The sequence below is a fragment of the Carya illinoinensis genome, chromosome 9 (genome assembly GCF_018687715.1).
Source record: "Carya illinoinensis cultivar Pawnee chromosome 9, C.illinoinensisPawnee_v1, whole genome shotgun sequence".
Lineage (NCBI taxonomy): Eukaryota > Viridiplantae > Streptophyta > Magnoliopsida > Fagales > Juglandaceae > Carya > Carya illinoinensis.
Window position 1 is genome coordinate 13,214,624 of NC_056760.1, and position 13,382 is coordinate 13,228,005.

The following is a 13,382-nucleotide window of genomic DNA, read 5'->3' on the forward strand; positions in this document are numbered from 1 at the left end:
TTTTGCGAGCACACGAGAGCTTCTACAGTTCTAGGAGCCAAAGAGCTCCTAAACGGATCCAGGACACGGCCTCCTGTGCTAAATGCTGACTCAGATGCAACGGCGGTGATAGGAATAGCCAAGATATCTCTTGCCATTAGAGCAAGAACTAGATACTTGGTGGAGTTGACTTTCCACTAAATTAAAATATCGAAACTCCCCGTAGGAATCTCAATGTTCTCCAACAAATACCGCTCTAACTCCGACTTACAATCCATCAAGGATGCTGTATGCTCTTTATGGAACTCCCTAAAAGAATCCAAGGGATCATAATCTGTAACAGTACTACTACTCCCCATTGATGCACTAGCTTCACCGCTTTGAGTTTTGTTAGCACCAGTTACGCACCCACCACCAAACTCTACATATGCCTCATACAAATATTCCATATCCCTCTTGAGGAGTGCAACAAACTCCTCACCCTTCTCCTCACCCAATGTTTTCTTGAACCAATATGCTTGAGTAACCAATTTGAACCGCGGATCAAGAATAGCAGCAATAAACAACAACCGAAAGAAATACAGATTGGATAATAGATCCAATGGTTAGAATGTCATTTCAAATTATATGTAGTAAGGATTGTTTTATTAATGAAGTTCAACTTGCTAAAAAAAGAAAGAAATAAATAAAATAGACTCGAGGAATTTAAGAGGAAAGTGAAAGACTAATTGAGCTTTGCATCTTCATTTTCTTTTCTATATTGCAATCCTTCTTAGTCAAAAATTACTCTCCAGACTACGTAGGGCCATGGGGACTTAATAAAAGACACCATTGGCCCAAGCCTACACTCTATGACTCAAGTTTTAATGAAAATTCAACAAAAAATCGCAACGAGTCATTATCAAGTTGAATGAACCGCAAAAATTATGGAGAAGCATCTTAAACCGGACTGATTTTCCTCCTAATAGTGTGTCCCATACTAATACTAAAATACCAAAAGCATAATCACAACTTCGGCCACGAGCAACCAAATTGACATGAAAAACTATCCAGTACATAGTGTGTCCCATCCAACATTCCAACCGCATGCTAAATGCAAAGGGACCCGTACAAAAATAGCACACAACAATCCTAAAATCCACAACTATCCAGCGATTCCAGCACACAAACAAACATAATATCCACAACTATCAAGAAAATAAACAAAAATATTGCAAAAATAGTTCAGATATACAAATTATAGAGAGAGAAAGAGAGAGAGAGAGGCGCTTCGGTTACAACTCAAAATGGGATTTATGGGTTCACAAGTTCACGGAGGGACGACGGAGGAGCTCCGGCACGGCACGGGTTCAGAATCTTCAGATGAGAGGTACGGGTTCACGGGTTGGTGAAGGTTGAGATGAGAGGAAACGGCACTGAGCGAGAAATCTGATTTAACGAAGGGGGAGGGAATTCGGGGGGGGGGGGGGGGGTGTGGGGGGGGGGGGGGAAACCCTAATAACTTAACAAAAACGGCGCCGTTTGGGGTTATTTTAACCCCAAATGGCGCCATTTGGGGTTAAAAATTGGGAAAAAAAAAGGGGTACGGCGCCGTTTACTGATTCGGTGATTCCTATTTCTAAATTCTACAATCTACTCCTATTTCTAAATTCTACAATCTACTAATCTACTTTAAACAATAAAAATAAATTAATAAGTTAGTAAAAATATATTTAAGTTAGTAAAAATATATACTATTATATATATTATATATTAGTAATACACTAATACTAATACTATTAGTCTATTAATATATAGTAAATTAGTAATATTTATTAATTTATTTACTATAGTCTAATAACTAGATAGTCACCATAGTCTAGATGTAATAACTAGTAACTAATAATATCTAATAACACTAGTTACATTAGTACTAATAGATAATAACTTAAAGATACTAATTTAATATACATAAGCTAATATATACTATTAAATATATTATATATTAGTAATACACTAATACTAATAGATATTAATTTAATATATATTAACTAATAGTATACTATTATATATTAGTAATACACTAATACTAATACTATTAGTCTATTAATATATAGTAATATTTATTAACTTATTTACTATAGTCTAATAACTTATAACTGGATAGTCTAGATGTAATAACTAGTAACTAATAATATGTGATAACTAAATTACTAATAGATAATAACTTGAAGATAATAACTTAAAAGATATTAATTTAATATATACAACTAATAGTATACTATTATATATATTAGTAATTTACTATATACTAATAGTCTAATACTATTAGTCTATTAGTATATAGTAAATTAGTAATATTTATTAACTTATTTACTATAAGTTTATAACTAATAACTAGTGCTAATTGCTAGTATATTATTGGATTTAACTAATGATGTTACTATATTTATATTTATATGATTACTATATAGAAAAACACATATATTTTTTATAAAATATGTACACTAGCGGAGCGGAGTCGGATACGGAGTCGGAGTCGGAGTCGAAATAGGGAGTCGGAGTCGGAGGATCGGAGTCGGATCGGAGCGGAGTCGGAGTCAGATCCGCCTGGAATCCGACTCCGACTCTGACTCTGACTTTTCACTGGAAAAAAACTCCGACTCCGACTCCGACTTGTCGGAGTCGGAGCGGAGCCGGAGTGGAGTCGGGGTCGGAGTCGGATTTTCGAATTTCTGCTCAGCTCTACGTGAGGGGAAGGTGGTGGGCTAGGCAGTGGTGGCCACGCCGGCGTGCAGTGGTGCACTGGAAAGAGGGAAGAAAATGGACGGGAAGGAGAGGGGAGGGCTTGCCCGAGCTGGGGGCAAAAATAGGGAGGAGAAAAAGAAAAAGAAAAAGAAAAGAAGAAAAAGGAAGAAGAAAGAGAAAGGGAAAAAAAAAAGAGGGAAAAAGAAAAAGGAATGGACAGAAATAAGATCCAGTGTTTTCAATCTGGGTCTCAAAACTGATTCAACGAAATATATTCTAAAACGGCAAATTTAAATAAAATAATTTAAACGCAGTGACTTAGTAAAATAAAATAATAAAATCTAACAATATACTGATTTAAAATAAAAGGCACAATAAAATAAATAAAAACTAAATAAAAACACTACAACTCAATATTAATAAAATAAAATAGTTAAAACCCAACAATAAAACAATTCAAGCTAGAGATTAATTTAAATGTAAAATAATTATTAATATCAAGAAAACACATTATTTAAATCTCACAACTTAAAAAAATCATAAAACAATATAACGAGAAACACATTTAATTTCAAATAAAAGAACCACTAATTATAATAATTTAAATAATCATTTAATAAAAATATACGTAAATACGGGGTATCACATTTGTTTTTGAAAAGAAATCTAAAAATAGCCTCAATTATGTGTTCTGCATATACATAAAATCTATATAAGAAAAGTATTTTCCATCATGATTGGTGTAGACATGAGCTAATTTTGTGCATTCTGTTTTCTGAACTATGCAAAAAGAGCGAATATGAAATTTATGAAAATGTGTGCATGTGATGTGAAGATGTTTTGAATCTGTTTTTGAAAATGTGAAATGATCTGAATTTATTTCAGTACTCTGTTTTGATATGAAGTGGTATCTGAAAAACCTTTGTCATGACTTTCTAATTCTATTCTAACTCTGATTCTGGTTTTGATATAGTGATTCTGATTTTGTTTTACTCTAATATCTTGCCCTGTCACGGGATACAATAGTGACCTTTGGCCCTGTCACGAGATACAATAGTGACCTCTGGCCCTGTCACGGGATACAATAGTGATCTCTGGCCCTACCATGAGATATAATAGCGACCTTTGGCCTTACCACGGGATATAATAATGGTCTCTGCTCTTAGTGCAATCGCTTTGGTAACATGGTGGTTTATATTCGATCTGCTTGGTTTTCTACAGAATGCACAACCTTACGACGGAGGTTAAACATGGTTTCTATTTTGATATGATATGATAAGATGAAGATGTTTAGTTATGTTGTGCCAAAGGTGTATTTGAATATGGTTTTTTAATATGGACAATTTGAAGTGTCACTCTGATTTTCTAATAATATGTATTTTTGAGATTTGCATATTGAAACTGAAATGTTTTGTTTCTGCATTATGAACTATATGAAAATGCTCATGTTTACATACTAGTATATGTTCTCTGCTTACTGAGTTGTTGATAACCCACCCCTTATCTCCATAATATTTTTCAGATGATTTTGGAATAGTTCAGCTAAGGATCAGAATTATGGAGCATGGGTGAGATGATTATTTAAGTATAGTGGATTGCTCATAGAAGATTTCTCAAGATTATTGGATTTTATTAAGAGATTTTGTAGTATTATGATGAAATGTGAGTTTTAAGTTACAAGAAGTAACTCTCCGACCCCTACGGGACTGGAGCTTTACCAAGATTATGTAAGAAAAATTTGGAAGCAAGCGATTTTGATCCAGTTATTGGAATACAAGTTCTCATTGAAAGATCTTTCGTGATTGTATACAAAAACAAATTGCAGACGCATGACTTGATTTATACAATTGACGTGTAGGAATATTGTTCATCAAGAATCTCCCAACAAGCGAGGAAAGCGTAGCCGATTATGGTCACATGAGGATATTCTTCATGTTCTTTTTAAAAACACGGTAAGAGCGACATGGAAAGAACAAAAAAAAAAAAAATTCTAGGCAAACCTAATAGAAAAATACATATATATAATTTTATTATTTTTCTTCTTTCAATTGAGTCCTAACATTTTGTCATCCACTTGTTCTATGATTTACTAGGGAACTAATGCAATTCAAGGCATAAAGCTAGATTTTCTCAAAGAAAAAGACATTTTGCTGAATCCTAGAGCCTTTACCAAAATGAAAAGGCTTAGACAGCTTATAATCCAAAATTCTTGCTTTTCGAAGGGTCCAAAGAGTTTGCCCAATGAGCTAAGATTTCTTGATTGGGCTGGATACTCATCACCATATCTGCCGTCCAATTTTAGTCTTCAGAAACTTCTTGTTCTCAACATGTGTCAGAGTAAAATCAAGCAATTTGAAGGAATAAAGGTGAAGTTATGATATAAATTTCGTATCTCTTTTCTGGTTTTTAAAATAAGAATTTAGATGCTAGATCAATTTTTCTTTTAAAAAAAGTTACTTGTAAAAAAAAATTATATGGGTAATTCTTGGAAGCTGATACATTGGTCCTTTCTCCTTTATTTTCCAGGTTTGTGAAAATATGAGAGTAATAAATTTTTCTTGCTGTGAATACTTGACGTTCATCCCTGATGTCTCAATGATGGAAAATCTTGAGAGTTTGGATCTTCTAGGCTGTCGCAATTTAGTGAGGTTCATGAATCCGTTGGATTTCTTAAAAAACTGTTTCGTTTGGATGTTATAAACTGCTCTGAACTTAGACGTCTTCCTAGCCTGAAGTTGCCATGTCTTGAAAGCCTATATGTTTGAACGGGCACAAGTATGGAGAGATTTCCAGATATTGTGGTAGAAATGCATCGTTTAAGGTAAATTAATTTTATAAACAGTCCCATTCAAGAATTCCCTTCACCAATTGAATATCTCATTGGGCTTGATAGGATAACAGTACGGTCATGCAAGAACTTTAGAGATCTCCCTAGAAGCATTTCTAAGTTGCCACGTTAAAGGTGTTGCACAAACCTTGGAAAGTTTCCAAAACCGTCATCATCATCATCTACAAGTTCGGGCTGGCTGGCTTGGTCAAAGAGGAACAAAACTCAAGGTATGAGCCTAGAAGCATTTCTAAGTTGAATAATGTATCAACTAACTTTCTGACTTCTTTTGTAAACAAGAAGTCAACATACTTATGTAAACAACTTCAACTGACTTCTTTTGCACTTTTCTTGTAGTTTTAATTTATATTTTGCTATTTTTTGTATACTTTATGTAATGAGCAATATCATTTAATATATCTAGTATTGTTGTATTTCAATTATCAATCTTTTTTAATTTGAAATTCTATTTTTAATTTTAAACTTCACGTAATGAACAATATCTAGTGAAATGGACAAAAAAAATTCCATTTTTTAATGAATAATGAATAAAAAATCTAGTTATCTAGTGTAATTTTATGTAATGAAATGAATAAAGTATTTACTCATATTTTACAATTTTTTAATACTTTATGGAATGAATAATATCGTTTAATATATCTAGTATTTTTTTTATTAATTCAATTCTCAATATTTTTTAATTTGAAATTTCATTTTTAATTTTAAAACAGTTCACATTCAAACGTTAATGACTATTACCTGAACGTTAGAATGAATAATTTACACGTTCGAACGTTCGAACGTAAGTGGGCTTAAAGTTCGAATGTACATGAATCATTCGAATGTAACATTTTATATGTTCACATGTAACTCTTGAAAAATGACATCGTATGATTTATGTTCGAACGAAACATTATTATAGTTCGAACGTATAACCATTTCTCGTCCACCTTTAACGACGGTTTCATGAAACTTGGGTCCAATTAGTGTGTTAGGTCTGCGATCAACATCCTACACCATTACCAATTGGGTCCACAATAATGGATACAGAACAAACCAATCAATTCCTTAAGGAGTGGTTGAATTTTCATTGTCATCCTTAATTTGTAAATGTGATAGAACACACACATGGCGAGTGTTATATAATTGGCACCTCATTTTCAAGCCAAGTATTACTGGAAGGTATCAGCCCCTAAGGAGAAGTAAATTGTGAAAGAATGCGATTATCACTTCGCCCGATTCATATTTCAATACATGGTTCAAAGCTAATACTTGAGAGATACCCCATGTGCAGGGGGGCCAAGGCGGAGAAGCAAACCTGGAGTTATCAGCTAAAACTATTCAGGATAGGCAGCAATCAACTGCAGACCTACCCAGCTTCCCCCGTTTTCAGCACCATAGATACTTTTCTGAGCAGCATCCAAGAAATTTCTACCGCTCGATAAGCTGGCATGGGTAGTTTCTCACCCATCGTCCTCCTCAGCCTTCCTCAAACGTTTCCATCTTTGCTCTTCATGCAGTTCAGCATCCACTTGCATCTCATACCGCCTAGTAGCCCGCTCTTCCTCTGAAAGTTTGGGAGCAACATTGTGGCGCTTGAAGTGTGACTCAATCCCATTGTGATGACTTGAATCACAATACCCTCTGCCTTCTCTTTCCTTTTTCGTCAACATCAAGTGTCAATTTTCTGATGAACACAGAATAGAAGCAGAGGAAAAATGAAATGACAACCTTTCATGAATGGATTGAATGAATCAATTACAAGTATTGAATGTATTCAATGATTGATAAGGAACCCTGAGTTATACTACTTAGAGATTTTTTAAAGTGAAAAACTCTTGAACCATCACTTCTTAAGTTTCTGGTTTTTAACTCCTTAAGTATCTGGTTTTTAACTCATTCCAAAGATCAACAGCCGAGGCAACATAAAGCAAACTATTCCTTAATTCTTTAGAAATGGAATTCATTAACCAAGAAAGTACCAAATTGTTAACACGCAGCCAAGCAGTATGAAGAACAAGTTGATCAGCAGGAGTAGCAGCAATCGAACCATTAATGAATGCCACCTTGTTCTTGACAGTCAATGCTATGGTGATTGATCGACTCCATGCAATGTAATTATCTCCAGCAAAAATTTCTGATACGAGGAGGGCACCAGGATTGTCATTTGGATGTAGATAATAAGGACTAGAGGAATAATCTGAAAGATTTATGACAGAGCGAGGAGAAGTGGCAGAATTGGTAGAATCCATTTCGGGAATCTATTCAAGAAAGTGCAAGAAATGAAAGAAGACGAAGAAGACAACTACAAAAATTCTCGAGCAGAATTTTGTAATGAAGATTTCGAGAATTCAAAGATTTGAGATGAGAAGATGAATTTGCGGAAGCAAGAATGATTTTCAATCTGATACCATGTCAATTTTCTGATGAACACAGAATAGAAGCAGAGGAAAAATGAAATGAAAACCTTTCGCGTGAATGAATTAATTACAAGTACTGAATGTATTTATACTAATGAAAGACAATAACAGAAAATAACTAACTTTCTGCATCTTTTTCTACTTTAACACATGCTATTTTAGACTTTAATTCCATTTGCTCAATTTATGAGGCTATACTACAGCATCACCTTATACCACATCCATAAAATTTCTTTCCAGCGTAAAAAATTGAGAACAGGAGGTGGACGTTCCACGGTGAGTGAAGGTGCAGATCAAGAGAGAGAGAAAAGGAGGGTGTCGGGCTAGAGAAACAGAGGCTCGGTGCGGCGGACCTTTGTCTTTAGGGAAACAACACTTCTCGTCTAATATTTATTAAAATGATTAATCTTTTCATATGATTTTAAAGTTAATTCAATATTAGATTACGTGATAAACGCGGAGAAGCTTCTTATCTTCTCCATGGGAATTATACTGAACGACTACATCAAAGCTTACGTGATAAACGCGGAGAAGTAAATCATGTGATTCCCAAGCTTCTCCATGGGAACGAACATCCATTCTTCCTTATGTTATGTGCGTCACACGTTCTTAGCACTGAGTTGACCCAATTGAGTGTCTCTGGCCTCTTTTGGTCATGTGCGATCCACATCATGACGTGCATGGCAATTATTCCTGCAAGCAACAAATTGTCTATTAAAGGTATTCAAAAAGAAAACACGTGTGGGGTACTCACTAAAGAAACCATGGATTCTTACGGGAGTCATTATTTTCCAAGCAAAGGGAGAAAAAGCTATAGAAAGAAAAAGCAAGTGTTGTGAGCTTTCTTGGATCCTTCGGTGAAAGAAATGTAATGAAAGGTATTCAAAAAGAAAACACGTGTGGGGTACTCACTAAAGAAACCATGGATTCTTACGGGAGTCATTATTTTCCAAGCAAAGGGAGAAAAAGCTATAGAAAGAAAAAGCAAGTGTTGTGAGCTTTCTTGGATCCTTCGGTGAAAGAAATGTAATGAAAGGTATTCAAAAAGAAAACACGTGTGGGGTACTCACTAAAGAAACCATGGATTCTTACGGGAGTCATTATTTTCCAAGCAAAGGGAGAAAAAGCTATAGAAAGAAAAAGCAAGTGTTGTGAACTTTGTTGGATCCTTCTGTGAAAGACAGAGAGATGGGAGAGATAAAGACTGAGGGCAAGTTTTTCTTCGAAGCGACGCGTAATGCATACCCTTTTTTGACAAAGAAGAAGAAAATTGCTGATCAGTTTGAAAGTAGCAGCTTCATTGGTAATGCCTAGGAAATTTCACGAGAGTTTAATTACACAGTGACAGTGACCTACTCAAACCATCTTGATCCACTTCCTTAATATAAAGCTCCCTACTCACATATCTCTCTGCACTCAATAACTCGGGACCCTTCTTCCTTTCAAAGAAGCTACCAAGATTTCAATCTCTTCCATGGCCATCCCAAATGTCTCATCCTCCTCCTCCCCTTCTTCTTCCCATCCTTGGAATCATGATGTTTTCCTTAGTTTCAGAGGGGAAGATACCCGCAATACCTTTACCGGTCATCTATATAACGCTCTCATTATGAAGGGGATCAACACCTTCAGAGATGATTTGTATCTTCAGAAGGGAGACGAAATCTCCCCAGCACTTTTGGAAGCCATTGAACAATCTAAAATTTCCATCATCGTCTTCTCTAAGGACTATTGCACCTCCACGTGGTGCTTAGATGAACTTGTCAAGATTCTCGAGTGTCGGAAATCGATCGGCCAAATGGTTCGACTCATTTTCTACGATGTGAATCCTTCAGATGTGCGGAAACAGTTTGTAAAAAGGATCGATATGCATGAAAATAAAGTCAACAAGGATAAGCAGAGGTGGAAGGAGGCTCTCGAAGAGGCAGCCAACTTGTGCGGTTGGCATTTGGACAAAGGGTACGCTTTCAGTTTTATTTAATGCAAGAATTAATATCAAATCATTCTGATAAACTAAGGACTCAAATACTTGAGTTGTAACATAAAACAATGTGCTATAAGCACTTAACATAAAACTAAGGTCTCTCTCCACTTTTTCATTTCTCTCTGATTTTATGGTAACTGCACTTAATTGGTTCCAATTCCTTCTTGTTGCTTTACTTTTCATTTCTTAATTCCTCTATATTTGTGGCACTAAAGAAAGCCTTGATCCGATTCTTCTTAATTAGAGATTTCTAGATTGATCCTGAAATGCTTTTGATATGTAACAGTATGATTTCTAGATTGTCCTGTTTGAATGGCATGCAGGAATGAGTCCGATTTTATCCAGCGCATTGTTGAAGAGATGTCAAGTATATTAATGAAGCGCACATCTTTAGATGTTGCGAAGAACCCAGTCGGATTAGATTCTCACATAAAGGTCATGAGTGAGTTGTTGAGTGTTGGGAATGATGACGTTCGCATGGTTGGAATCCATGGAATTGGTGGAATAGGTAAAACCACTATCGCAAAAGCTGTATACAACTCCTTTGCTCATCAATTTCAAAGTTGCTGCTTTCTTGCTGAAGTCCGAGAAACTACAAACCGGTCCGGCCTTGTTAAATTACAAAAAACACTTCTATCTGAGACCTTGAGCATGAATACCAAATTAAAGGTGAGAAGTGTGGATAGAGGAATTACTGTAATAAAGGAGAGGCTCTGCCATAAGAAGGTTCTTTTAGTTCTTGATGATGTCAATAAGGTGGAACAACTTGAAAAATTAGCAGGAGATAAGAATTGGTTTGGTCCAGGAAGTCGAATCATTATTACAACTAGAGATCAACATGTGCTAGATACTCATGGAGTAGAAAGAAGATACAAGGTCCAAGAATTAAGTGCTGCTGATGCTCTTCAACTTCTTAGTTTGAATGCTTTCCATAAGTCTTATCCTGAAGAAGGGTATGAGGAGCTCATAAATAGTGTGGTTCAGTACGCCAAGGGCCTTCCCTTGGTTCTAGTGGTGTTGGGGTCTTTCCTATGTGGTAGAAGCAAACCTCAATGGGAAAGCACAATACGTAAAATGCAAAGAAGTCTTGACAAAGATATCTATGAAATACTTAAAATAAGCTTTGATGCACTGGACGACAATGAGAAGGCTATCTTCCTTTATATTGCGTGTTTCTTTAAGGGAGAAGAGAGAGATTTTGTAACAAAAATTTGGGAAGCGAGTGATTTTGATCCAGTTATTGGAATACAAGTTCTCATCGAAAGATCTTTGGTGAATGTTGATCAACATGAACGATTGCAGATGCATGACGTGATACAATTGATGGGTAGGAATATTGTTCATCAAGAATCTCCCGACGAGCCAGGAGAGCGAAGCCGATATGGTCTCATGAGGATATTCTCCGTGTTCTTAAGGAAAATACGGTAAGAGCACTTTAGTCCACTTGTTCTATCAATTTTATCATTTTATCATTTTTCTTCTATCAATTGAGTCCTAATATTTTTTCCTCCACTTGTTCTATGATTTATTAGGGAACTTATAATGCAATTCAAGCCATAAAGCTAGATTTGTTCGGGCAAAAAGATATTTTGCTGAATCCTAGTGCGTTTACAAGAATGAAAAGGCTTAGACTGCTTAGAATCCGTCATGCACGCTTTTCAGAGAGTCCTAAAAGTTTGTCTAATGAGCTAATATTGCTTGATTGGGATGGATACCCATCACCATCTCTGCCGTCCAATTTTCATCCTCAGAAACTTGTTACTCTCAACATGCATCACAGTAAAATCAAGCAATTCGAAGGAATAAAGGTAAATATCTTATCTCTTTTCTAGATTTTAAAATAAGAATTCAAATGTATGGATCCATTTTTCTTTTCAAAAAATTTACTTGTAAAAAAGAAATTATATTGGTAATTCTTGGAAGCTGATATTGGAGGGTAATTAGATATCATGTTGTAACACCAGTTATGAATGGATATGAAGGGTAATTGATAATAGCTTGCCATCACCTTCATTGTAGGGACTGCACCCTCTTGTATTTGGTGTCAATAACTGATAAAACTTTAATTGTTGGATAAAAACCTACTGATGCAGCAGGAATTTTCAGAATGCAATCATGGGATTGCATTCTAACATCCCTGGATGGAATATTGTTCATGAGCAGATATATTAATTAGTGCTAAGTAGGATGGTTCCTATGATTTTGTTGGCATTTGTTGAAGTTAGGTTGTTGATTCTCCTAGAATTGTAGGGCTACTACTGCTGCTGCAAGTGTTTTAAAAAAATTCATAACATCATGTATGAATAAAGGTTTCAGGTCAATATTCATTCAGCCAGTGGATATTTTCTGGTATAGAGAGGCATGTGGGCATCAGGATCAGCTGGTAGTATCAAAGAAAAATGGTGAGATCAACCGTTACAAAAGTCATACCTGCTTTCAATGGAGCTACCAGTGAACTTTACGTTGGAGGGAGGTTATTCTGCTGGAAGTGTATCCCCTATCTACAAGAATTGTGTAGTTGTTGTATGCATTAATAGTTGTTGTTAAAAATGCTGATGACCCTCTTCTCCTTCCCACAGGGTAAACAGAGAATTTTCCATTTCCCTCAAAGACTATGATATTGGAACATTCCTGATCAATGTTGTAAATATATATATGGGGCAATAGTTTTTCATGGATTTGTTGTCTGTATCCCAGCACAGTTATGTTTAATGGGTTATTAGTTGTAAGAAACAGGGGAACGTAATTAAAGTATAATTATGCTTACATTGTTACCATTAATGTATTGTTGGTAAATGGTGGTGTCTATCTCGATCGACTCATGGAGAATAACTCGTGGGTATCAAGATATAGTACAAGAATCCATAAAAGGTTCCTTGCCACAGGTTATTTCCATGTAAAATATAGGTATTACATGGCTTTTATTTGTGGGGAAAAATCACCCACTTAAAATTCAACACATTTCCTAAAGGTATTTCTCATGGACAAATTTTTATTCCTAGGGGTAACGTTTTGTGGGGAAAAAAATAAACTCTTAGTTGTATTAAGATTTTTCCCACGGCAGTTTAATTCATGTAAATTATGTAATTCCCACCGAAACCAATCATGGGTAATCAGCAAATACATGAATGGATCAGGGCTTATTTGCCACAAAACAAGTAGTGGCTAATAAGTATATCCACAAAATTCATTTGTCACTGTTGCTCCTTTTCCCACGAATTTTTAAGGCGGGAATTGCTTCATCACCCACGAGTACAACTTATGGAAAAAATATCATTGCAGAAGGGTAGCGCTGGTGGGAATTACTATATTGCCTATGAGTTGTACACGTGAGAATTATACCTTTTCCCACGGATGAATCTAGTGGCATTATCTGTTTTACTCATGATATTGATAGCAATTTTATTGGCTTTTGCGATGAAGTGTAGAGTTTTTAACCACGGAACAT

At 35.5% G+C, this 13,382-nt stretch overlaps 1 protein-coding gene across 2 annotated transcripts; it reads left to right on the plus strand.

The window, feature by feature from the left end:
* Positions 1-9,198: 9,198 nt before the first annotated feature.
* Positions 9,199-12,700, plus strand: LOC122275820 (disease resistance protein RUN1-like). 2 transcript variants are annotated; one of them, XM_043085094.1, is made up of 4 exons: positions 9,199-9,909; positions 10,258-11,358; positions 11,467-11,742; positions 12,244-12,700. In XM_043085094.1, exons 1-3 carry the CDS (start codon positions 9,428-9,430, stop codon positions 11,492-11,494), a joined length of 1,611 nt encoding a protein of 536 aa, XP_042941028.1. In that variant the 5' UTR covers positions 9,199-9,427; the 3' UTR covers positions 11,495-11,742; positions 12,244-12,700. The 2 variants fall into 2 exon arrangements, with proteins under 2 accessions (XP_042941028.1, XP_042941030.1); XM_043085096.1 differs by having other exon boundaries at positions 12,251-12,700.
* The last annotated feature ends 682 nt before the right edge of the window (positions 12,701-13,382 follow it).